Genomic DNA, 27,371 nt, shown 5'->3' with positions numbered 1-27,371 from the left:
CCTACTTGCTAGTATTTTAGGATTTATGTCCTACTATGCGGAATATTTGCTTCACCTTTGCTTTATAGCAGTATAAGGTTGCTCATAGGCTTTGAATTATGACAGAATTAGAATGTGTTCTATGGTAGAAAGTCCTTAAATATATGTTAAAACACTTGCACTTCATGTTGAGATGCTTATGAAAGCAGGATTTAGGCAACCATATTTCATTTCTTCCCAAAATATGTCTTCATTTTTTTTGTTACTGGGAGTCTTACTGGACAGATTTTCATCCGTACTCGAATGTATCTTGATTTCTGAGATCCCTGCCAGAGCTGGGTTTTTGCAGATGTGGAGAAAACTGATAAAGGAAGTTACTTGCTTGGCTTCAGACAGCAGTGAGAATGATTTAAACAATGCCATCCAACAGGTACAAATGTGAGAAGGCAAGAACTGCCATGGGCTCTGCAAGTCAAAGGGCGAAGCCACAGGTGAGGCCTTGAGAATGGGCTGAGAAATGCAGCTATGGGATATGGGGAGAAGACTGAAAACAAAATGGAAAAGCTGAACTGTTGGTGTGGTCACAAGAAAGCTCTGGGAGAAGAACACATGGGGTGTGTGAAAGGCTGCGCTGGGGAGGTCACATTTCCACTATGCCTCCTTCAAAACTAGGGTGCTGGCAAGAGGTGGAGATACCCGTTCCAGAGAGCTGATACAGTCACACTCATCCTGCCAGAAATACAGTGGTCCTTCAGCAAGCACCATGCCCCAAAATACCTGCATTTCAGTGGATATTTCAATAAAAAATGGTGCCAACTAACAAGAAGTAAATAGGATGAAAAAAGGAATAACTGAGTAATACACTTCTCCCTAGAACTTGTGGTCAGGCAACGAAGGCATCATTACATTTGGTCTTCACTCCAGTGTACAAAGAGCTCAGGAAGTTTAAACTAGAGGCACTGGTTTTACTGATGTTTTATTGCTTTCGCTTTGCATCAATTCAGCAGCAGAGTAATTGTTGGAGGAGCTGGAGAAGCCAGTTTCAGTCCACAAAAGCACCAATGATTTATTTATTGCTTTCATTTAGGGAAAGGGCAGCATTTGCTGGTCATGAATATTTAACATCACAGGGAAAAAGCCAGCCACACTGAAACCCGCCTGTTCCAGTGAGGCACTGCAAATCAGCATGCCACCCTTGGCCCCCTAAATTCAGAGGTAGGAGGGCTGGGAAGTTATGCTCCAGTGCCTTCCTTACAGGCACTGAGACTTCCTCAGACCTCAGCTTGTGTGGTCATGTGCAGCCTGTTGAAGAGACTCTCACCCTTCTCTGACCCGCTATGAAAGCCCAGGTAAGGAGGTGAGGTGCATCTATGCCTCAGAAGACATTTTGCCTGCATGGCATTCACCTCAGGAATACTGCAATTCATTTGACTTCATGCAGCATTTATAATAACCCTCAGGAGAGTGATGCATGGGGAAGATCAGCATCAGAGTTTTTGCCTGCCCAAAGCTAGAGTGAGATGCCTTTTGAAACACAGAAGGACGGTTCTTGTTTCCAGCTCTTCCTTGGCTTTCCAAGGGGCTCCGCTGTGAGCCCCAGTCTCTGCAGCTACTAACCTGCCCAGCCCACCAGATGTTTCTTGAAAAAGCATTTGGGAGCAGCCAGACCACAGCCACACACAGGCAGAAGGGAAAACAGGAAAAGAGAGTTTCCCATGCTTCTCACGTGTCACACTATCTGTTGAGCCCCCTCCTTCTCAACACATCACCTACTGCAGTGGGATTTCACTGCTGCTGTTGGCTGTGGAGGAAACAGGCCTGACTGCAGATGGGAATGACTGACAGGAGATGGCCAGCACCTGCCTCCAACTTTCCCCCAAGGAACCATTCAAGGGAGAAGCTCTTAGAGAAGCCTGTGTCTTTTTGTGACCATCACTGTTTGTGAAACACCCTCAGGAGAAGAAAGTGACAGTCACCACTCACCACCGCCCCACAAAATGTATGCAAGGGAAAAAACATTGAGGTCTTTTTCAAAGGAGTACATGTCAAATTTCAAAGCCAATTTGCAAACGGATGTTCTATCTATGTTGCTGTAAATCAATATTTAGCAGCACGAACTGAGGGTCTAACTGGCACAGAATTCAATAACAAGATCACTACCCAGCTTAGGACTCTTTTTATTGCTTTTTTTCCTGAAAATCTCTTTTTGAATGCTTAAGAAAACAGCAGCTCAAAAGATGAATGCTCCAATGGCTGGGTATGGTAATGTCCATCCTATGGCCAGACCACCTAGCAAACTCACCCTGCTACTTATGATACAGGGGTGAGATTTAGCTCTGCTCGCTGTGACCACCCACTAGCTGTCATTCCTGATTTAATGCAGGATGAGGTTGCCCAGCCCTCTGCTCAGAAGACGGGGTGACTTTTTCTTCTAAGCTTTCACTCTTTGGGTGAGAAAATTGTTTCCTCAGAAGCTGACGGGAGCTCTGAAACTGCCAGGCCCTGCAGAGCTTGGCTGTGGCCAAAATATGGGAGTTAAATCAATATTGCTAATATGAAAACCTGGGTGCTCTTGTCCCGTAGTGGAATACTCAACTTTTCGTCAGGCACAGGGGCCTCTGGTCCATTAGGCAGGCAATGAAGGAAACACATTTGTACAGCATGGTCAGACCAAAGGTTTCTGCCAGTCACCCTGGGTGTACTTTTCATTAATGAGTGTTGTTTCCAGCACTGCTGGAGGGTGACAATAAATTTGATTAGCCTCTTTAAAATTTCTCATAAAATTGTATTAGCAAAATGGTAAATACATGACACAGGGACCGTAACCACGGGATGTTTACATAATGCCCACTGTGGACGAGTACTAAATACCATAAAAGACCTGAGACCCACCCCCACCCAAAAAAAGTCTGTGAGTCCTGGCTCTCAGAAGGCAGATAGAGCACCATTGTTGTTGCTGTTGTTTCTCCTCTTCCTCCTCGCCCTCACATTTCAGCTTCGGAGCTGTGAACTTTGCTGGTGGTTATCGCAATTCCTATCGCTAGGCTTCCATTGTCGGAAAAGAGTTGAGCCAGGGAAGTGTTCAGCACAAGGCAATCCCCGTCCGAAATGACAGAGTCAACACACTCCAGTATCGACCTGGGGGTCGCCTCCCACTTGAGGCGCCTCTGGTTCCTGTTGAGCTCCAGCCGATAGGTGAAGTTGTTGGCTTGGGTGGGCGTGCCAATCAGCATCATCGTGGCAAAGAACTGGGGGTGGCCCTCATACTTCTCCTGCTTCCTGAGAACCAGCAAAAAGTGGTGGCCAAGGCAAGAGTGCATGATGATCCAGTCCGTGGGTGCGGGCAGGTGCATGTCCGTGGCCAGGAAGACAATCTCCGCGCCCTGAAGGATGTTGATGCGGTGGGTTTGCCTCAGGTGGGACACCACCACCTCCAGGTGTCCTTCCCACGGGCAGGAGAAGAGCGGGCACGTGCAGGGGACCAGCTGGGGGTCGTGCACTGCTTCGTGGTGATGGCAGGGTGGAAGGATGCCTTGCTCTGTGGATGCTTGCTCAGCTGCGCAGTGGGTCGGTGCATACTACGGGAAGAGAGAAATTAAATGTGAGAGCAAGTGGACCAGAAACCAGTGCAGATATGCGAGACGTAGACCCCACAGACATCAGTCTCCCATACTCCACCTAATGCAGCCCCAGTGGGGGTGCAGAGCACTCAGCACACCAGGGATCAGAGGCAGTCCTGACCTGGATCTGCCCAGCACAAGGGTAAGGCAGTTACCTTCCTCTCTGGGAGAACAGACAAACTGTTTGAGTCATGATAAGTCACTTTAAATGAAAATGATGTATGTGTTTAAAGAGCAATTTTATTAGTTCAGGGCAAAAAAAATCTGATTAAAAGGAAAAAACAACCCAACAAAGCAAGGACAGCATGGGGCATTTTATATAGTTAAGACTCTTGCTGTTCAGAACAAGGGAATGAAATATGTATGGTATTATTATTCTTTAATGAAACATACGGGCAAATACAGGCATTTTTCCTGAAACTATAGGCTTTATTGCATCCATAATTTGTGAAATAAATGTCAGGTTTTATTGTATATGATACCATCACTATTTTTTTGGTCAATGTATTTGTACCTAATTGATACCCTTACCACCATAAATCTTAAATTGCTCTCAAAGGTGATTGGATGGCAGATTTAGAGCATTTCTATACTAAAGTAAATTTGGATTAAGGTAGGGCAGTTAGCTGTAAAGGCAGCAGCTCTTGCAGAAGAATTCCACATGGGGACTAAAAAGCAAACTGCTTTGCCTCTCTCAAGTGGATGTTGTGGAAGAGAAACAGGTCTTTCTCAGCCAGAAGTGTATTTACATGTAGTGTTATTCCGGAAGAGTAATGCCTCTCCACAGTAACTGTGTGAATAGACAAACCCTAAGGCACAGGCATGCTGGTCATGATTCATCTCACCCAATTTTAAGCATTTACTTCACCCACCCAGGATGGAAACCTGGTTACCCGGGACTGCCTCCGCAGCCTGTATAGTGAGGCAGCCCTTAGAGTGCAGGATTTGGATCTTAGTTGGAGTAGTTCAGCTTCTCAAGGTGACACCAGCTGATGCTAGAGACTGAGATCCAGTCTGCATAGTTGTGCCTAAATTTTAGCTGTTTAAACATTTTTTTTCTCTCTGAAATCCTCTTATAAAGGTATACACCTCTTACATCCATTAATGCCCCTTATAGCAGTACGTACATATATTGGTACATTTTGCTTTAACATATGTCCTTGGAAGACTAATATAATTCCCTAAATAGTGTCTCAAGTCCCCTTATTTTAATATATGTACCCAAAATGACATGAACTACATTATAGTTCTAATGGATTTAACAGTTGTTCTCTTCCATGCAACATTCAACTCACAGCAAATTTAGGATTCTTGAGTAGAGGTTTATTTTATCCAGGGGCAAGCATAATCCCATATAATGGCTGGTAGATTTGCTGCAAAGGGAACATTGTCTTATCTTATTATGGATACCATGAAAGCTTTCACGACAGCCTTGCTGTAAGCAATTTTTCCTTTTCCCACCAGAGCTTGCACATTTCTTCACAGGATGTTTTGGAAGGCAATCTCTTGGGTAAACTGTCCTAACTCTCAGATGACCAGGGCTTCCTCGCCAACCAGGATGACAATTCCATCCGTTCTCACTGTGTCAGTAGCTGCCAAAGGCTGTGATGGATAGAGCAGGGTTATGATTGGTGTTGCTGTGAAATTCATGGCCCTTCCCAAGGCACTGGATGTCAAAGGGAGCTGTTCTTCCTCTGGCATTTGATATGAAGAATAATTGACAAGTTAAGCCTTACTATTGAAACTAGCAGCTTTTTCTTTTGACAATTATTACTTCATTAGTACTGTTCTACTTTTCGCTTCCATATATTTTATTTGTTTTGCTGTATAAAATTCAAGAATATAAACTTTCCGAGAAGATAATGAATTGAGGACAGATAAATGACTATCATTGTCTGGGAAATAAAACAGGTCATTATAAACTAATCAAGGTTTGTGGCTTTAGCTGCCTGCTTATCGCAGTGGGATTACTGGTTCACACTTAATTCTACATTAATTTTTGCATCCCATTAGGATGAAAGTTATGGTTAATTTAAACTCTTTTTGGTGAAGGAGGCTGCTGCAATGGTAGATGGTAAAAGCCTTTAAAAAAAAAAAAAAAAAATCCCTGAAATGCTAATTGCCTCATAAAATGAACTCTAATCTCCCAATCTAATACAGTGGGTGTGAGCAATTACTTTCTCTCACCAAACTGTTAATGCAACATCAGTGATTATACTAATTAAAACTAATGAACTCATACTCACATGCTGATAAACCTCTCAACCACTTGAGAAGTTCCAGCCTTCTATCAGTTTTATTTAACTCCCCTTTTGGAAAATGAATCTTAAATTAACCTCTTGACTAACATTCAAAATTAGGTTTTGAAATTCGAAGCTTTATAGACTGTGCATAATTCTTCTCCAAAGATTACCAGAGTCAGAGAAACCATTTCCACTGAGGATGAAATTGAATTTAGAAAAGCATTCTCCTAATTTGAGAAACACGGAGAAGAATGGTAGCTCATACATCTAAACTGTATCCAAGGTAAGAAAATATGAATACCTTCCAAAAATCATTTTATGACAAATGTGTTTCTATGGCTTGGGAACTGGAAGAATAAATTACAATGAGCAACTTATACAATATGTCTTTCCTCTTTCCTAAACTTGTAAATTTTTTTGTGTTTGGCAATAATTATGAACTCCCTTTCACAACTCACATTTCTGAAATATTTCCATTAATCACTTCAACAAAGGATTTCTGGTCTAACTTTGTTCATTTCAGGTTTACTGAAAATTCTGGAAACTCAGCACGAACCACAAACAATGTGATCTAATTTTATTCTTTGACTTAGTAAGAACCATCTTCAGAATCTGGCTTCTGAATTGTTTGACATTCCTGTCTCAAAATTCTAAATTTGTAGTATTTTGAAAGAAATATTTAATAGTTCCCTGTCACTTAAAAAAAAAAAAAAAGTCTCAGAGAAAAATATTATTTTATATTTACTTTTGAGGCATGAATGTAACTACTGGGGTGTGCTCTTGTTGGTCATTCTTACAGCTGTGAATTGAAATACTAAAACTGAAATGCAAAACAGGCAAAAAAAATGGTCACCTTGAGTGCATTTAATGCTTGAATAAATATTTATGAGCAGTTTTTCCATGTTTAATCTGCTCCAGTATTTACTTTCTATCATTTATTGCCCGATCACTAAATAAAATTAGGTTTATTATATTATTGTGTCACTCCAGTATTATTCTCAATTATCTTTTAGCCTGTTGGCCAATTTCAGTCAACTTGAACCATGGGACGGAATTCTCAAATGCTTTAATTTTCAACCATTTTTGAGAGAAGAGGCATCAGGGTAGAGCAGCATGACCCTTTCATGTCTCCAGAGAGGAACAGCTGTCCACGTGGGCAGCATTACATTGACAGATAGGAGAGAACCTAAACAATGGCAGTTTGATCCCAAATGGATTATAGACACCAGAGAACTCACATGAGACAGAGTCTTTATGAACAGGAGAAAAGGCTTCAGCCAGAGTGCTCCTCATTAGATGCAACATAATCCCACCATGAGGCACCAAAACCGCAGGAAACCAGGCTCTGCTGCTCACAGAAAAATATCTTTTTAATGATGCAGCTTATTACAGAGCAGTTCTTTTTAAGAACAAGTAATTTGGCAAAGAGCAAGTTATAAACACATGGTGCTTTTCTTATGGAAAAATCCCCCAACCAAATCATGACTAGATTTGGACTGGGACACGGGTTTTCTGCTAAAAAATGCAACAAATTGCTTTAGATGTGACACATTTGTTCTGCCTTTGATGTCTGAGGGGTAAGTCCCTAACTCTGAAGACTGTCAGCTCCTTTTACAGCCCTTGAAGAGCGCTGGAGTGCAATTCACTTGATTCCAAGAGATGCTGAAGGAGCACCCCCCTGGACACCCTCTCAATATGCAGACAGGACCAAACTCATCCTCAGCACAGACCCACGGAGGCTTTTACTGGTTTCTAGACAAGAAACAGAAGGACAACCCTATTTTAGTCATGAAAGAGCTGCAGCACTATGGGCTTCTCCTGCTGTGCTGGAGACAAGGCAGTCCATGGAGAGAGAAATGGATGCCTGTTCATAACAGGGTGTAAATCTGTGGGTCCCTACCATCATCACTACTCCAATAACTTGATAGAAAATTCAGAGGAAGGATGAAGAGTAGATCCAAGAGTTAAAGACCTCCAAGAGGTAAAGAATAAGCAAACGCATCTCTGAGTTTGCAGCTGAAAGCTGAGGCATCCACCCAGAAGGGTTTTGCGATTGCTCCTCGTGCTCTGAGGGACCTTTTCTATTTGAACTAGTGAAGTCTTTAGATCAACTATGGTGAAAATAGTGGAAAGCGAGGCAGCAACCCACACTGCATCTCTGCTGGCTAAGCTCATGGCCCTGTGGGGCGCAGGCAATGGATACACCACTGTCCCTGAAGCCTTGCTTCTCTGCTGCACACTGACACACCTTCAACTGGGAAAGCAAGGTCAGCTGCTGCCCTCAGCAGCTAAATGTCCTGCCATTGTAGTTCTGACTTAAAAATGGTGAATTTGTTCAAGTTAAACCCCAGAGAGTGAGGGAGAGTTGAAAACAGTGCTCCTATCCCATGGGAGAGTGTCTGGACACTGATGACCTGGTGTATAAGGAGGGCGAGTGTTACCCTGGTTTTTCTGAGTTTTTCTGAGCCTTTTAGTTTTCTTAAATGGAGTCAGATCTTTTTAGTAATTGTACAATATTAAGAGCAGTTTTCTACCTTTCCCACAGATGTAACATAAACAAATCCTTTGGTTTTCATTCTCTGTCCTTTGTTTGTATATTTCTAACCTGAAAACAATTGTAACTGACAATTGGTCTGGCCACTGAGGCTGAGAGGTGGAAACCCCAAAAAGCCAATCTTCTGCTAGACCCACAAATGTATAAAAAGTAAAAAAATAAACAAAGGGGCGTCTTCTCTCCGGTCTTTCAGCTGGGAGCTGGATCAGAAGAGCCTCTGCGAAAATCTCTTGTCTGTGTGTGATTGCTTTGTGTGTCTTGGTGACAGGCGAGTAATACCACATTTTAGAAGAATAAACACTGCTCAGGTCTTCAGAGTAAAGGTTAAGTGTTACCTTTCAGCACTTTCCAGTGTTCCTCAGTGTTATATTGGAAACCTGGATGTCTCATTCATACTTTTACTTTCTGTAATGCACACAATGTGCAAAAATCAGCCTTTCTCATCCCTGTGAACAGTGTCAATGCGTGCCGAGAACATCCCAAGGAGGAAGAACCGGGACTGGTTCATTGCCCAGTAAATAAGTGTTTCTGACAGGAAAGCAGGTGCTGCAAATAGTTATCCTTTTCCAGACACTTCACACCCGTGCAACTGCATTTTCTCCAGTGGTCACACACACTTCGCAAACTCTCATCAATTCACCCATTTTCTGGGATTTTGCTTGGGGCAGTCAGTGACGTGGTCTGAAGGCCACCATGGCGGGGCTTCTGACCAGGGTCACAGAGAAAACTGCAGAGATGAAAACAAAGCCATCATTCATGCCAGCCAGCCCAAACCAGAAGACACTGCTCCCTCTCTGCCCCCGTCCAACTTTAGCACATCCTGAGACACTGCAAACTAATCCCCTTCCCAAGAGGAAACTACTTCTATGTGCCCAAACTCTTTCCTCTTCATCCACAGCTTTCTTGGCTGGATTACGGGGGAGTTGTTAGGAGCCGTACATGCTCATGCCAGCTGCAGCCTTCGGTGGGATCCAGGGACTGAGAGGGGCTGTGCTCCCATTCCTTGTTACAATTCCACCAGCCTGCCTGTGACAAGGAACAAGAGATGCCGTCACCCTGTAGGTAGGTAAGCAACTGGAAATGAGCCATGAAAACTCGGTGGATTTTTGACGGTGACCTAAAGATTTCTGCAGACAAGGAGGGACCCGGGCCTGCAGCTGTGAGATTGCTTTGAGTGAGCAACTTCCAGGGTTTTCAGCAACTTTCAGCAACCATGGCAACTTTTCGGTTTTCTGCTGAAACAATTTGTCATTTTCTTAGCCAGTGAAATGTGCCATTTTTTCAGTTTTCTTACTGTCTTCCTCCAATTTCTTGGCTCCTCAGGTTATGACTGCTTCTTCTAATCTGTGTGGAAACTGCCTCCAATAATTTTCTAATCCTCAGCTTCTTTCTGTCTCACAAAAGCTTTGCCACCCACTAACATCCACCTCCACCTTACTTACACCCACCTCACGGGGACAGAAGCTCAAAAGAACTATAAAGGTGACATGAAGAAAGTAGAGAGTCTTTTAATCCTGGTCTTCATTTAATTTATCTTCTGCTCTTTTTTAATATGCTAATGAGATTCTTTAAAGTCTTTCAGATGAAAGAAAAGAGAAGGAAAAAAAACCCCAACCCAACCCCCTCAACCTATTTTGTCAAAAGCTGTACTTTCATATCTGAAATTAAGAAATCCAAGCCAGGGCTCATGTTGGGGATTTATTTAAAATTTTAATTACACAAAATCCCGTTCATTTTGAATGCATCAGTTGAATTTCTTAAGCACTGAATATTAGTTGCAGCTGTGGCAGTGGAAGAATTTGTTTTCCCTGCTATCAAATGGCCATGAGAGGACAACTTCAAGCTCATTTTACTAATCTCACTTTGCAACATAATCAGGCATGACTTGGTGACACAGCACAGGGATGTGTTAATGGCTGTCCTCATGCTAATTACACACTTCTGACTATGCAGAAAAAATGCTGCTTTAGTACATGTCCATGCTGTACCACACACTTCTCTCTATCAGACGACCCCGATTTTTAGATTAATCCACATATATAGAGAGACATTTTGGAAAAAAAAAAACCATTGGTTTTGTGTTAGATCTAGCAAGCCTATAATTCATTATTTTAAATGCATCCCAGGTGAAAAGAGAGATGTTATTCTCAAATTAAATTCCCTTGCTTTCTTTTCAAAAATAATTTTATTCAGTGTTAACTGTCATGCACTATTAAAGTACAAGCAAAAAACTTCAAGAAACTTAACCTTCTTTAATATATTAAAAATAATGTAGTCATAATGAAATATAAACAGGATCCACACTAAAACCTTTCAGTCCACAGATGCTTTCTGAGACAGACCCATGTGGTAGGATGGAGCAAGGTCATGCTCTCCAGCTCTCCTACTTCAAACCTAAGTTTGATGAACGCTTCCAAGCCCAGATGGACACCAAAACTTCCCATGTTTCAAGCTGAAGGGAGATGCACCACCTTGCTGACCCTCAGCCAAAGCTGCAGCAGGTTCATGGACACCCAGGCACACAATCCCGATTTAGCTGCTCTGTTTGATGGATCTAACCTGAGATCACTTTCCGTGCTGCCTTTGAGAAACAAAATACACTGATAGATACAAGCAAAACCTGTGCATGGGCAGTTCCTGTGGAGCATCTGGCAACTATTTGCTAGTCAAAATAAAAGGCTAGGCTGGAGGGTGGGACATGCCCTTGTGACCTGATTTGCAATTCGTATTCTCTCTGCTGCATTTTAGGACAGGGTGCAGTGCAGTGACCGCAAACCACAGCATAGCGTCTCCGATGCTGATGCGCTGGGGTGTGCAGACACTTACCATCTTCTCTTTGGAGGAGAAGATTTTATGCCTTGATTTAAGCAAGGGTGATGCCTCTGAATGCCATCCCCTTTGGCCGCACGAGCCAAGTATCAGAAGCCAAGGCACACCCTATCAGCTCTTTCTCCACAAGGGCAGGGTGCAACCACTGTTTATCAGCAGCTTGCTCATGAGACGCTGCTGATCCTGGCTCTGGGTGAGGGAGTGAGCAGCCTGCATGTGTACAATAGAGATAATCAAAAATGCAGAGTTATCTGAAGATTTGCTTCATCCTTTATCCACTTTGTATTTTGGATAAAACCTGTTCGCAAAATGCAAAACCATTATAGACTTTAATTAAATGCAAAGTGATAAAACCCTTCCAAGCTGCATCTGCTCTGTCTGATAGGGAAGGCAGAGTTCACAAGAGCCCTATATCTGACCTGTTGATTTTGTGGTTTACATTCAGCTGAAAAAGAAATTAATATGGAAAAGAATTAGGAAAAAAAAAAAAAAAAAGAAGAAATTATTGCCCACTGTGCTCATAAACTTAGCTGAGACTGCCTCTAAATAACTCATCATCTGATATTCATTTACAAGTTACTACAGTAACAGCGTGTCTCCAAGAGAAGGAGATTTGCTGGTGTCATCTGAGATAATTAGACCAAATCCATCCTGAGACAATTGAATTTCTCCCCTTCCATCAGACAATTTGTAGCTATCACAATTATATGGCATGTAAATCCATTAATTGCTCTTTCAGAGACGCACACCAGGAGTACCAAAGGGCGGCACAAACATTACTGTTCCGCTGGAAGGTGAGAAGGGATGAGGTGGTGGTTGTTGAACAAGCCCACAGCCTCTCTTGGTGGGACCAGTGTCTCCAATCCCATCTATCCATCCCTCCTGGCCAAGGATTTGCTCTATGGTCTGTGTCACATTGCTCTGTCAACTCTCACACGGCGATGTGCAGCTAAGCCTCTGCCAGACTGGTCACAGTGGAGTGCAGACCCCTGGCTGGGGCCAGGTAGGCGTAGTGGGGAGGGAGCACAGGGCTCTCAGAGCTGCCAATTCTGTCTCCCTGTCCTGTCTCATAGGCTCTGCCTGTGCCTACACCTCTGTAGCAGTCACTGAGCAATGTATCAACCATAAAACACTCCACATTTTTGTTCAGACTTTCTCCCAGGAGCTGTTTGTGAGGAAAAGCAAGGGTGTCCTAAAGTCATGCCTGTCTCCCTTTTGGTGAGGCATTGCTGGTACCAGCAAGCAATGGGCATCCCAAACCCACCCACAATGGCCTGGTGTGGTGGGAGTCATGCCCAGGCTAGAGAAGAGGGGAACATAGATTGTTTCTAGCTCAGAATAAATCTCTGTTCCCCTGCACATCTCTGCCCCTTCTCCACCAGTGACCTTCATCTTGCCCTTGCTCTGGGTACCTTGCAATGTAAGTGTGGCACAAAAAAAGTCTCCCAGTTACAAGACCACCCAAAATTCTTCCTTATTCCACTGTCAGATGAAAGTGTATCTTGAGTTTGTGTAGTCAGGCTTGAGAAAGGGGGAAAAAAAACCACAAAACAACCCAGAAAATCCATATGAGCTATGAGCTTTGGGCAAGAAAAAAAACCAGCAAGTCTGGGTAAATTAGTCTGTGTAATGTATGCAAATGCTTCATTGACATATTCTTTGCAGTAAGGAAAGGGGACATTTCTCTGGCAACATTTGTCTTGTGTCTCAAATATTCTTTTAATTTTGTGCAAATCATAGCCTGTTCCTTCTTTATCCTCCCCCTCAAATTCTCAAAGAATAGTTCTTCTAGAAGTTTTCTTCATCAGGGGAGGATGCAGGTAGAAAGAAAGAACAGAAAGGGAGGCTCAGCTTAGCCTGAGAAGACAATGTTCCATTGCTATTAATAGACTGAAAATTTAAAAGGTTTTGTTAAAAAAAAAAACAAAACAAAACAAAACAAAAAACCTAGCAAAAAACTGAAAACCAAAATCCACAACAATCTTCTAAGTTAACATTCTTGTTTACAGAAAGCTATTGTCTGTCCTCTCCAGGAGAAGCTGAGTCAGTCTCCATGCTGTGCCTCGTGCAGCCCTGCTGTTTTGGGGGACATTCCCCTGGATCCCCTAGCCTGCTGGCCCCTGCCTTCTGACCTCATGTGCCAACAGCAAGGGGGAGTGTAGGACCACCGAGCCACAGATTTGAGGTAGAAGGGATCTTTGAAGATCATCTGGTCCCAATACCCTGCCGTGGACAGTGACGTCTATCACTAGGCCAGGTTTCTCAAAGTCCCACCCAAACTGGCCATCAATAATTCCTGCGATGGGTCATCCACAGCTTCTCTGGGCAACCTATTCCCCTGTCTCACTATCCTCACAGTAAAGATTTTCTTCATTATGTCTAATTTAAACTTTCTCTCCTTCAGTTTAAATATGTTTCTCGTCCTGTTACTACAGGCCCTGGTAAAAAATGTCTCTCCATCTCTTTTATCAAGCCTATTTATAAGCTGAAAAGCTGCAGTCAGATCTCCTTGGAGCATTCTCTTCTACAACCCCATCTCTTTCAACCTGCCTTCATAGGAGAAATGCTCCAGCCCTCTGATCACCTTCATGGCCCTTCTTTGGATCTGCGCTAACAGGTTCACATCCTTCTTGTGCTGGGATCCCCTAGAGATGGATGCAGCATTCTGGGTAGGGTCTCACAAGAGTGGACTAGACAGGCAGAATCCCCTCTTCTGCCCTGCTGGTCATGCTTATGTTTATACACACCAGGATATGGTCGGCTTTCCAGGCTGCAAGTGCATATTGCAGAGTCATGTCTGATTTTATGTGGACAGGTACCCCCCAAGTTCTTTTCCACAGGACTGCTCCAAACCCATCCATCACCCAGCCTCTACTGACCTGACCCAGGTACAGGGCCTTGCACTTGAATTTCATGAGATTCACAAGGCTCTGCTCCTCAAGCCTGTCAAGGTCCCTTTGGATATCACCCCTTCCCCCCACTGCAGGACTCAGCTTGGAGACATCTGCCTGTGGTAACCCTAAAACCCCCCTGCAAACCTGCTGAGGGTACATCGATCCCACTGTCTATGTCACTGATGAAGATTTTAAATGGTATTTGTCCCAGCATGGGACACACCAGTGGTTACTGGTTTCCACTTGGATATTGAGCCATTGGCTCTCTGGATGCTGCCATCCAGTCAATTCTTTATTCATCTGACAGTTTGTCTGCCAAACCCATACCTCTCTCCATCTTAGAGGTAAGGCTATTGTGGGGGATTTATCAAAACCCTTAGAGAAGTTGAAGTAGATGGTAACCGTAGCTCTTCCCTTGTCTGCTGATGCAATCAGTCCATTGAAGAAAGCTAATAAAATAGTCAGGTATGATTTATCTTTGGTGAAGCCATGTAGGCATTCTCTAATCACATCCCTGTCTTCCACATGTTTTGACATCTTCCAGGACGATCTGCTGCATGATTTTACCAGGCATGGATGTGAGGCTGACTGCTTAGCTATCATCTGGGAATAATAAGGTTGTTCATGGGGAAAACAGGCACGATCAGAGGTTAGAGACCCATTACCCAGCAGAGCTGCAGTCCCTTGAGTCTAGTTACTTTTAAAGTCAGAAATCCATTAGCATAGACTAGGCAGCTCTGGCTGCAGCACCACAGACTCTTTCTATCAGCTCTGGTCTCTGGTCCTCCAATCTAAAATTTCCTATTTCAGTGCAAGTGGAGCACCAGGAAAAGGGGGCAGAGGACCACATTTCTTATTCAAAGCCATTCTCATTCTTTAATGTCCCTCCTCACACCCCCACTTGTCTTGTGGCAAGGTTTTATGTGCTAACTTCAGCCAGGTCCTCCCCATGCTGGCAGCTTAATACATGTTCTTATAAACTTGTCTGGCTGTACAATACTCCATAACTTGCACATCATAAAAGTGAATAATTTTACAACTATTCCAATACACTTACGGGTTTTGAGGATTTGACAGTGGGGTAGATTTTTAAAATTTATTTTCAGCTTTCTATATATAGAGAGCTTTTTAGAGAACTTTCTGTGTGACACGTTATTGAACAAGATGACAGACCACTCATTTCATCACATCAAAGGGGTTTCAGCCTTTCTTTCCCAGGACAAATTTCTCTCTTTCTTCCCAAAGGGCTACATAGGGGAAGCGTGGTTTCTCAGGGGCGGAACAGAGTGAACATCTGCTCCCCTCTCTCACACTGCGGTGCTGCCTACCCACCCTCCCTGCCCTCTGAGGGTGCCCTCAGGCAGCTGAGGTGCCTGCTGAAATCCCTGCTGCCTGTTGGGCTGTGACCCTGCAGTGAACAGCATGGCTTTGCTGCAAGGACCTGCATCAGTCGGGGTGAGCACTATTTCCCCTGCTGGTTTCAGACAGGGCTGTGAGAGTTCCAGGCAGTCCTCCGGGATCAGGCTTAACAAGCAGGAATGGCTGTGTGGTGTTTTGTGCAGTCTGTCTTGCCAAAAGCATGAATAATGTGTGAAGTGACTGCTAGAGGGACACCCACACTCCCAGGAGGAACCACTCGAGTGTTTCTACAACTTCATCAGCAGCTGCTTGCTCAGTGAAGGCTGTTAAGCACCTTCGTGCTCCTGTCAACAGAGCTTCCATCTGTTTTTAAACCCCTTCATGTCCTTCTTTTATACCCCATAAGTATGCAGTGATGGCTTACCCTGTAATTTCTAAATCCACACAGAGTCCATGCTAATTCAGAATAACACCTTTCAGACCCACAGGGTTTGTAAAGACTTCAAGGATAAAGAGAATATCCAACTGAAGAGCCACTGTGACAAACAACTGGCTAAATTTTGGGCGGGATTTCTCTCATCTAAATGTACATGTCTAAAAGATCAATATGTTCAAATCTGACCTGTTTATCTGAAGCTCCCTTAATAACAGAGATAAGATGTACCTTCACAAAGAAATTCATCATCCCTGTCTTGAACATGTCCTTCTTCATGAAAGATGAAATTACCATCAGCACCTGCAGGAGAGGTTGACTTTTCTTCCTGAGCTAGAAGTGGGGTTGGAGTCACTGGCCCAGAAGTGGGCATCAGGCTTGCAAAGTTTCACCATGTTCAGTATATCAGCAGAGTCACTCAGACTCCGAGTAGCAAGGATGTCAGGACACAGCCACTGTGACTGTTTAATGGGTGATTATGAGCTGCCTATTTGCCTAATGCAGAAAATCCCTTGAGCTGACACATTTGCTTCCCAGCTAAGGGCTGGTCATCCTAATTTTCAGGCATCTAGATTTAACAGTGAAATAAAACTAATTTACAGCTCTTGCCATTAGGAGGACCAATTTTCATCTCTGTCCTTCGGGTGAGAGGCACCATAATAAATGAATGATTGCTGACCCGTGATACCTATTAGAGATTGCAATTGGGTCATCTCATTTGTTGTTTTAACACAAGAAATTAAGAGCCTAGCAGGGCTATGGCAAAAAATGTATTGATAAGGAGATGAACACTGCCTTTACCAAAGGCTCTTTCTAGAATTATATGCGGGAAAAGCTCAGTTGACATCAGGACCTTGAGCTATAGGCCCAAATTTTTTGAGCTTAGTGGGGCTTTTCACTCACACAGGCTTCCTTCCATTGCTACCTGGAAGTGCAATCCAGCTGCCACGTGCTGGAGTTCATAGAGACAAAGGAGCAGTTAGCCATATACTCGCTTGGCTCTTTTCCCTCTGTCATCGCCTGCAGCTCTGCTCCCCACCAAAGAGGTTTTGAATAAAAAGGAGGTGAGTGCTTAGGACAGCCACCCTGACAGAATCCTGTGTTCTTAGTCTTACGTTGATTGAAGACCAATCCCTGCTGTCAAGTAACAAAGTTGGTCTCCTTCAAAAGCATCCTCAGTGCAGGGAAACCAATAGCTTCTAAGTTTTAGGGGAAATATTGAAAAATGTCTTGGATAACCTGACTCTGAGCTGTGTGAAGGCAAAATTAGACTCTAGAATTCTGCACAGCCTCAAACTCAAGATAGACATTTGGCTTCTTCTCTGCCCCTCCTGCCCCTAGACAGATTGTAGGGCCACCACACCCTAGTGACTCAGCACCACAGCACCCATCCTGGCCTGAGCCTGTGCTCCAGCTGCACCCTGGGTCAGCCTTCCCTGATCCAGCAGCATTGCTCTCCTCCCCACCCTGACTCTCCAGCCTTTCCCAACTGCATGACACAGTGCCCTGGCCTTGTCTCATGCACTGAAGGGAAAAAAAATTCTGATAATTGCCTGCCACTTAATCCACTAATAGTTAGTCTTTAGTTGACTTCTTACTCTTTTTTGTTCCAGTCCTAAGATAGAAAACTGTCTTTCACTCCTAGAAGTCTGTCCATGCTCTGTCACAGAGTAAATCTGCAGACACAGAAAGTACCATCTCTACTTTGCTTTCCACATGAGCTTTCTCCCCATTTATTTCTGCTGCCTGTTTTATGTGAAGATCTGCTTTAGCTTTTGGGCTTGCTCCAGCACCATTCGCTAAAATTATATCAAGTATTGATTGGTAACAGATATATTACAGGGCAGTGCTGGTGAGGATACATTAAGTAAATGGAGGAGCAGGGCCATGCTGCTTTCTTCCTTTTACGAGAATGGCAATCAGCAGCAGCAGTGTTGTACAGGGTCTGCAACAGCAGTGGCTCGAGCCAGCCAGAGATCATCCAAATTAATAGACTGTGGAGAAGACTCCGTGCTGTGTTAAATGCTGTGGGCCTGGTAGTGCCCTTGGGTACAGAGTGCGTAGATGGTCTTGTGAAATGAGAACAGTTTAAGGAAAGAACCCTTGTAATTCAAGGCCCCTCAGCATTCTCATGATCTGCCATACTGATCCATGTTTCATTTTCACTTATTACTGCTCAATATTTAATTTCCTTTGTACTTAGAAAAGTGCCAAGCCCAGGTGACAGTGATGGCTGGCTACTATTTTTCAAGTTGTGTGACTCAGGCAGTGAGTTAGTGAGAAAGGACCGTGCAAGAGAGAGCAACAAAGGGGAGGCATAGTCACAACTCCAGGTGGTGGACATTAAGGTGACACTGATAGAAGATGAGAGTGAATGTCTCAGGATGAGAAACTGAGGTTAAAAAGAGTGTTAAGAAGAATTCTTTGCATTAAAGTGGGGAGCAAGGTAATCTACTTTCTTAATAGTCACATGTGAAAATGAACATTGGTGATTCTGATTTCACTTGGCTATTTCTCTCCACTGCCCGTAAGGGGAGTTGAGGGTGACTAAGCTGCACTCAGATGCAGATGTCAGGTTTTCAGTTCTTACACTAAGATGAGACAAATCTCACTTTGCTTCTGCCTCTGAGCTCCCTGGTAGCCTTCAAGCCCTTTGAGTCTTCCTCTTCCTGATCCATCTATCTGGCCCCACATTGGCTCATCCCTAATTTACTACCTTTATACAGGTGAATAAAACAAATCAGGGGTCATTTCCTGGTCCTGAGATCAAGTGGAGTATCTTTTGTCCATGTGGTTTAATTTACCTCTCACACAGAGTGGCCTCTGCATTTTGTCGGGTGGAAACAGTTCCTTGTCTCTCCAAGGTCAGTAAGGAGAATGCTTGCTGGCATGTGCTAAATCCGGGGAGAATTCTACCCATCACACTGCACGGATAGTCGCAAGCTGGTGTTGTGGCCTTGGCCAGCTGTGATTTGGTAGATAGAGCCATATCTGAATTTCCCACACCCAGAGGTGGCTCAGCATGTGCAGGTGAGAGGTAAAAATCCACAGCAGGGGAGTTCGTGTCCTGCTTCCCAAGCGCTTGAAGGTTAATGGCCGCACAGAGACTGACAGCCTTCAGGGACTTCTTTTGACACCTTTCCTAAGCACGTGGTCATTTAAAAGTGAAAATAATAAGCACTTTCCAGTGAAAGGCTTTTTCTTCTGGCCTCTTATGTCAAGATGCAGTTACGTGTCAGGGACGTGCTTGTTTTCATAAGACACTGTGTAAAAAGCCTCTCTTCCTTCAAGTGCACATTTTGTCAGCAGCTTTTGGACTGATTTCAACTCCTCAGCCGTACTGCAGCCCTTCTGTGTCTAGAAGAGGGCATTCAGGTTTTACCTTCCCTGTCAGCTGCAGAGTCACACCATTTTGCAAACTGCCCTTGAAATCAATGCGGTTGCTGTATTAGAAATACTTAGCACATAAATTGTAGGACATGAGGCAGTGCGTGTAACAAGGCATGAAAACCATGCACTGAACCTGCTGTACAAGCTCATTTCAAAATCTAGCACAGACTCCTGGCTCTTCCACTTGCTTGGTTCAGAGCTTAAAGGAAGGACATGCTTGTGAGTATACATTGCTAACCGCATCCAAACTCCAGTCAGTCAGAAATGGGGCTGAGATTTCTCACACATTGTATTTTGTAATGCTGATATGCCCACACTGCAGGCTTGATGTTAAAATGAGCTTTCCCACCTCATTTGTTCAGCTTCACCTGAATCTGAGGATGCTACTGGGTGGGCAGTGGTTAAAGAACAAATAAAATGGCAATGGAAGTGTCATTCTCCCATGTCACCAGGTGCTTCTGCAGGGCTTGATGGCACGCACAGTGATAAACAATCACAAATGGACATCTTCCCCTGGAGCAGTGAGACAGTGAGGGAAAGAATGGGAACTAACTGTGCAAGTTTACATATGCCCAGGCATTTGGCCACAGAAGTGATGCATCCAGGCCGTGTTTTGGTTTCCAAACCTACCAAGAAGGGCAACATCTATGCATGTAACTATTAAAGGTTTATCTTCTGTTTCCTGAACCCGAGCCTAGAAAAAGACAAACTCATTTAGAAGGGAAAGACTTTCTATGCAAAAAACCTAAAGGCTCCTTAGACAAGCCAAATTGATTTCTTCATCTTCAGGCACGAATACCAATTAAGCAGAGGTTATGTCCTAGCTTAAAAGCAGAGTGAGATTTATGTGAACAACCAGTTTCAGTTACAGAGAATTAATTTTAAGTGCATTATTTCCTTTCATGTCATTTGTGTCCTGAAACTGGCACTCTGGAACAAGGATATCTCAAGTAAACTTGGCTTCTCATAATATATCCTCATCCCATCTACATACCTGCAGACACCAGGTAAGGGGTCACATTCAGCTGAACATGCTCCACTGTGTGCAGGTGACATCATGATGCAGCGGAGGCACGCCAAGGTTTTGTAGACATCGTTGCTAGTGGAGCTGCGGCTCCAGGGAGAAGAGCAGGTGCTGAGTGGCCAGAATGAGTCTCGTTTGCACTGGAGTGGTACATTTCTCACTTGGCTGCTTTACTGTTGTGCCACCCTCATTATTTCTGCTATTGCTTTTTCTCCAGTGCTGAGCATAAGAGGTACCTTGAGAAAGCACTGTGCAGAAAGGGTGAACCACTGCAAACCCAAATTCTTAGCTGAACAAAGCCAGGACAGCTCCACTGCGGCTATTCCACAGAGCTGAGCTGCTACGAGCAGGAAGACATAGGGACAGCAGAGGCTTTCACAGTTTGTGACGTGAAGGAAGATAAATTTAGGATTGAGCCCTAGTTTCTGTGGATTGTTTTTTACAGGAGAGAGAAAAACCAGGCTGTGGTTCACTGTTTCCATGAGACATAGGTACTGAATCCTATTTTTTCTATTCCAAGATGCATGTGTTTTTGCCTGCATGATGACCCGGCTTCGACGGAAAGAGGGGAAGGTGATCCCTGCTTCAATCTGTTCCACCACTAGGGCACTCCTGTGGGAAGTAGCAGATGCAGCTCCCTCCCTTTTGGGAGAGACTTCTTACTTGTCAAGTTGGTCTGTAAGCAATGGATGAAACACAGACTGAAAGCTGCTGATAGGGAGCTGTGTCTCTTCCTGTCCTCTAGACTGTCAGTCTGTGTTGGGTACCCACAGATTAAATACAGGATCTAGTCCATTGGGACAATCTGATTTCGCACCCAGGGAGGTACAAGTGGGAGACAAAGAGCTGAACAAGATGGTCTGAGGACGTCAGCCCCAGGCAGAGGCACACTGAGTACATTTACACATTTTCAGTGGCAGTTTTGGTGTACAGGGACTCTTATTGTCTCTAGGTGATCAAGTGAGTCTTTTGGAGTCAGAGACCAAATAGCATCTAATTGTATTTTAGGAGCAGGATCCTGCCCTGAGTCCCCAGCCCGTCATGTTCCTGAACAGGTAAAGGAGATAGCATGACTTTCTCCCACACTGGCTAAGCCAGCAGCCCACATGGGAACTTATCCATTCCCTGTTTACTGGGGGACCACTGAAACCTGTGGTATTTCAGCCTATTGACTACCTTATGACTGCTTTAACTTTTTGTCTGGTTCTGTGTGACACAAAATGCTTGGGAGCTCTGACAACCAAACCTGTTGTGCCAACACTTCTGCAGCTTCCTCTTGGTTCACTGGGTTCCTTGTGGTCCTCCACAGCACTGAGGTGAAGATATGATAAATCAGATGTGAAGGGTGCAGCCTCAGTGACCAGGTTTGGGAGCCTCCTTTTGTATAAAGTGCACTTGTGGAAATGCGGCAGCCCATTGTTTCCAGATAAATGCAGATAAATAAGGAAAGACTAAAGTGGGTTGCCCTCCCCTGCCTTAGGATGTGATGAAGGACACGGCATTAACAAGTCTGCTTGCTGCCACAATAACATTTCTGAGCACGGAGCCAGCACTGGCACCCTCAATGTCTCCTTTCCCTACCTCCTCGGAGACAAATTGACCCTGCTTAAGTAAGAAAGGACTTTCCTAATCACATTAGGATCAGTTTAGATGGCAGAGAGGGTAACAAAATTAGAGCTTTTAAACCATTATCTCTTCTTAATGAACATCTGCATTGATACAAGCCCGCAGAGAGTTAAGGAAAGCTGAGCTATGTCTGATCTCATTACAGCTTTAAAAAACAAAATATGTGATGGAGAGCTGGTTCATGGCAGTAAGAAAACCATCAGTCTTTTTAAAAGTGGCAAGAAAGGGCTCTGCTCAAGCCCAGAGTGACTATATTCTGATTCTTGATTTAAAAAATAAAATGAGCTTTGATGCTGCAAGTCTTTTCCTAGGTCCCATATGCAAACTAATAAAATATTTAGTCACGTAATGTGTCTATAATTTCATATTATATGTGTCATGCCTTAGTGTTTTAATCTTGTTGTCTGCATCTTGTTTGATGTAATAATTGTTGTAATATTTTACATAATCAGAATTAATATGTTGTACGGAGATGCCAGGGAGCGTGTCTGATCTGCTTGCTACAACAGCAATAACTGAAGTGATATCGTTATTGTACTCAGAGGGAAACAGGAACTCTGCAGAAAAACTGGACTGGATGAAACAGAGAATAGGACTGGAATTTGGTTAATGTCACACAGACACCTGTATGGCAGGTCATACAGTGATCAGAAATTTTACTGTCCAAAATGTTTTTCTTGAAAACAGTAGATGGGAACTGTTCACGTTATTTCTTAGAATCACAGGATTGTTTAAATTGGAAAAGACTTTTAAGTTTGTGTCCAATGGTTAACTTAGCACTGCCAAGACCACCACAAAAGCACATCCCTAAACACCACATCTACATCTCTTTTGAACACCTCCAGAAATGGTGACCCAACCACTTCCCTGGGCAGCCTGTTCCAATGCTTGACTACATTTTTAGGGCAGAAATTCTTCCTGCTATCCAATCTAAACCTCCCCTGACACAACTTGAAGCCTGTTTCCGCACACTCTCAGGGACGCCAGAAGTTTCTGCCCACTCAGGGACGCCAGATGTCGGGGACTTACCCCAACATTGAGGTGGTTTCAGGGTCTTTGCTCCCCTGCACAGCTCCGAGCCGAGCCGAAGGAAGAGACGGAGTTCTCAGGTTTAGATTTTTCAATGTTGCATACTTCGTTTATTATTTCTTATCTTACAATTTTCTCGGAGTCCGACAAGATGTTCGCAGCTGCATGGATTCCTCACGTCTCCCCCCGAGCTGGGCTGTCCTTATCTTTTATACTAATTACTACGTATTTCTTATTTACTATTTCTTACCAATGTCTATCACTATTACTAAAAAGGTCACCTTTACTCTGACCCAATCCTCACTAACTACTTTGTGCCACGTCATGCAGCAATGGAGTGAGGGAAGGAGAAGGAGAAGAAGAAGGAGACAACGCCCCAGATTCTCCATCTTGTCCCCATTCACTTCAACGCTAGGAACCTAAAACTATTATTTTCTCATTCTGTGATAAGCTAAACTACTATTTCTCACAATCTTGTGGTCTGTAAACCTTCTCTCAGTATAGGAAGTTTTTCCCATGGACTGAAATCAAAGCCAGTGTCTCTCTGAGCTCTGGGCTGGGGTCCCAGACCCCCCTGCCCAGGTCCCTGACCCTCCAGGGCAACCAAAGGAATGCCCTGGACTCCAACATAAGCCATTTCTTCTTGTTCTTTCTCCTGTTACTTGGGAGAAGAGACTGACCACACCTGGCTCCACACTCCTTTCAGGGAGCCGTAGAAAGTGGTAAGGTCTCCCTTGAGCCTCCTTTTCTCCAGGCTGAACCCTCCCAGCTCCCTCAGACCCTCCTCATAAGCCTTGTGTTGCAGACTCCTCCCCAGCTCCACTGCCCTTCTCTGGACCTGCTCCAGCCCCTCTATGTCCTTCTTATACTGAGGGGCCCAGAACTGAACACAGGATTCGAGGTGAAGCTTCACCAGTGCTGAGTACATGGGTATGATCATAGCTTAACATAAATTAGAAGAAGAAAGAAAACAGGACCTCCTGTTGAGTTATCAAAGTATCATTTGCTGTTAAAAACCACGGTCCTTTTATGTACATATGTACATAGGACAATAAAACTCCTGATCATCCACACACCTGAACAATCAGCTCACTGCCTGGTTCTCTTTGCACCACCCTAGCTGCATCTTTCCGAGGTGAAATTGCTGTGGCAAGAGCTAACCCTAACCAGCTGAAGAAGTCATTTGTACTAACTTCAGGAAAGAGGTTACTTGCCATCCCTTATTTATTTATACATAATCCACCAGTCTTAGATGTTGATACTGTGCAAGCACCACTTTTGCAATGCATTTATGTATATGTGTGTAAGGGCATATGTGCTGCATGCACACACACACATCTCCTTTTTTCCTCCAATTTGGCAGAAACTTAAGTCTAATTTTGAAATGTCACACCTCACATATAATCCCCCCAAAGAGTTTGCAATGCAGATCCCTTCAGCAATCTGGTTCACAGCACATCCCTAAAGCCAGTAATAACTGGTAACAGCCTGGGATGGGAGAGCAAAATCTTTTTAAGCCGGCCTCACCACCGAAGCCTTTTATGAAACTGTTCTCTCCATCTACAGACGTTTAATTGCTACCTACCTTTTGGCCTCATTAAATTCCAGATAATTAATCCCCAAGTACTAGATATTCACTCTGCCCCAAGATATTTCGACAGGTTTTCTTAGCAGTGGCCCTGAAATGATTATTTCCTGCTCTCAGTGCTGAACATGCTGTCTCAAGCAGTTTGATGCATGTCCATTAACAGCACTCCACTTGGCTATACTAAGAGCAAGAAAAAGACAGGAGAAAAGTACAAGCCTTGCACTATCATTAACTTTTCTGTGAATTCGGGTGATGAGAAAAATGCAGATTTGTCTACTTCCCTGTTGCTCTCCAGGGAGCTCTGCAGAATGGCCAAAGGGCCAGGCTGAGCTCCAGAGCTGCTGCCACGGGCCTCTTGTACCTTGGGATTGCTACCTGCCCATCCACAGGGGAGAGAACAAACCCCACTCCTTACATTTTGGCATTGAAACTATCTCCACTCGGACAGTTCATTCTCCTGTTCTGATCCAAAAGTGGATAAAAACCTCTAGGAAATGCACACAACGTTCTCCCAGTTTTTCAAAAAGGAACATTAAACTTAGCTGCAATTTAATCCTAAATAAATTCTACCACAGACTTAATTCAATCAAAACTTCTCTCTTCCTCTTCAATAGTCAGCAGAGGGCACTTGCTGTAGGTCTCCCCTGCATGACCAGCAGCAGCAGAGGCACAGCTGTAAGGCAGCATCCCACAGGCGCTGCCCAAGCACTGCCCTTGGGGACAGAGGCATCTTCTATGAAATTTGCACTTTTGGCCTCAGGCACTCAACAATGTTTTCATTTTTTTCTATTTTGTATAACAGGTTTAGGACAATCTTGAGATGATGCAGCACAGACTTGAAAGTAACTTTCTTAATTAATTTTCTAGATTGTTTGGATGAGCGAAACAGCCCTGACAGGAGCTGGGCTGTTCTCACAAAGCTCATTGACTTTAGGGTGAGATAACATATAGTGTTTGTCCTTCAAAGGACACCTTTTTCTCACTATGAATGCTATCAGTTTACATTTACTGTTCTTCTCTTTTTTTTTTTTTTTCTTTTTTTCTTTTTTTTTCTTTTTTTCTTTTTTTAGCACTGTATTGCTGTTTGTTGTATGAACAGGTGCCTGGACTGATTATCTCCAAAACCAGGATAATTAATGGCTTTCTGTAACTTCAACATCAAATGTATTTTGATCATTTTCAAAAAACCCCCTTCTTTCAGCTAATGAGAGGTGTGAACCTCTAAGTGCTGAGCCCGTGAGACTTTTTCTGACTTCAGAAGAGGTTTCATCTCTCATTCCATGAAATCACTGAGAACATCTTAATGAAAAGAGACTGGAGTTTCCTCTTTTCCATGTCTCAGATCTTGCTTTGACCTCAGAAAGGCCTTGGTTTTTCCAGCTCTAAAATGCAGGTGACAATATTTATAAGCCAAACGGGAGTTTCTACTTGAGGGACATTTTATGGAAGCCTAGCTATTTGCCAAAGACAAGCACAATAATTTCCAGATCAATGAGCCACAGCCTCTATACTGCAGGTTAAAAAAAAAAAAAAAAAAAAGTATAAGAATATCTAGTACCAGTCCCCTGAAACAGGCGCTTCAGTACTTAATTAGAACAGAAGTATCATTAAGGCATTTTAATTCTGCCAGGCTGGTAAGGCCAGGGTGAAGGGAGCAGAAAGCCCACAGCTGATCCCTGTGATATAGGGTGACCAGGGCTGCTTCAGGATCCTGCAGGAGCAGATGCTTTGCAGGGAGAGGGCTCTCTGCTCTCTCCTGGATGGGGAAGCCAGCTGGATGGCTCAGGAGGTGACAGGGGGAAAAGCAAAGGAGCAATCCAGCAAAGTGGGGCAGGGGCAGGATGCTGCAGCCACCTGTGGGAGAGCAGTGGGGAGAGCGGGGACTGCCGTGGGGTAAGGGGTGTGTGCAGACACGGCTGGCTTTTACAGAGTGCTGAGACATCAGTCAGGAGGTTTGCAAGCTGGGGTGACTTTCACAAAGCCTCAGAGGGCAGAAAGTGCTGATCCAGCAGTCAAGATGAGCTGTAACTGCACCTGCAAAAGCTGGTAGGAAGAAGAGCACAGGGAAACGGAGCTGTGGAGGGAGCAAGTGAATGCAGTAAACACTGAGGGAGTGCAAGCTGACTGTAAAGCTATGCCAAATGGATACAAACTTTGCTGCTATTTTATTAACATTCAGGAAGAAGAAAACACGGAACCATGCCTTCCCAGCTTTGCCAAAACCTTCCACGTTAATCAAATGTAACCTTTTTTTTTCCTGCTGACAGTACCATTTCTAAAAATATCATATTTTGCCCATAGACACGTAATCTCTATTGACTAAAGTCATTGTGTCCAAAACAGAAGACTTTCTAAAAGACATCTGGGAGCTGAAGTTATGGCCTTGAGCTCCTGAGGAAGGATCTTAGTTTTGGATTTGTGTAGCTAGACTGGTTAGGTTGCCATAAGAGCCTCTTCTATCTTTAAAGGATGTGAATTTATGTCTTCAAGACAAGAAAATTTCACCAAACCCTTACCATACCCTCACCAAAGCTTCACCCTGTGTTACATCAGTGCAATTTCAAATAGGAACAGAAATGGAAGAGCCATTTAACTAGTCCGATTTCCATCCCGTCTGGGGAGTTACAGCAGAAGGAACACTAGAAGGACCACACTGTTGATAGATCCTGATGGGTGCAAATTCCCTTCCTAATTAATATTTGTTAGTGTGTATGTATTACTTAACTCAGGTCTGAAACACAGAAATGTGCTGTTCATGGCAACCATCTCCTCTCCTCTGATCATGATGGGCCAGGAGCCTTAT

At 43.9% G+C, this 27,371-nt stretch overlaps 1 protein-coding gene across 1 annotated transcript in view; it reads right to left on the bottom strand.

Annotated features, from left to right (window-relative positions):
- Positions 1-927: 927 nt before the first annotated feature.
- The window catches only part of SIAH3 (siah E3 ubiquitin protein ligase family member 3), a 42,801-nt gene continuing 16,357 nt past the window's right edge, over positions 928-27,371 (bottom strand). The window contains exon 2 of the mRNA XM_040056036.2: positions 928-3,557. Within this exon, the coding sequence (XP_039911970.1) occupies positions 2,964-3,557 (594 nt within the window). The 3' untranslated portion in view covers positions 928-2,963. The remainder of the gene's footprint in view (positions 3,558-27,371) is intronic.

The sequence above is a fragment of the Hirundo rustica genome, chromosome 2, assembly GCF_015227805.2.
Source record: "Hirundo rustica isolate bHirRus1 chromosome 2, bHirRus1.pri.v3, whole genome shotgun sequence".
Classification (NCBI taxonomy): domain Eukaryota; kingdom Metazoa; phylum Chordata; class Aves; order Passeriformes; family Hirundinidae; genus Hirundo; species Hirundo rustica.
Note: the sequence above shows the minus strand (reverse complement) of the source record. Positions and strands in the feature narration are given on the sequence as shown.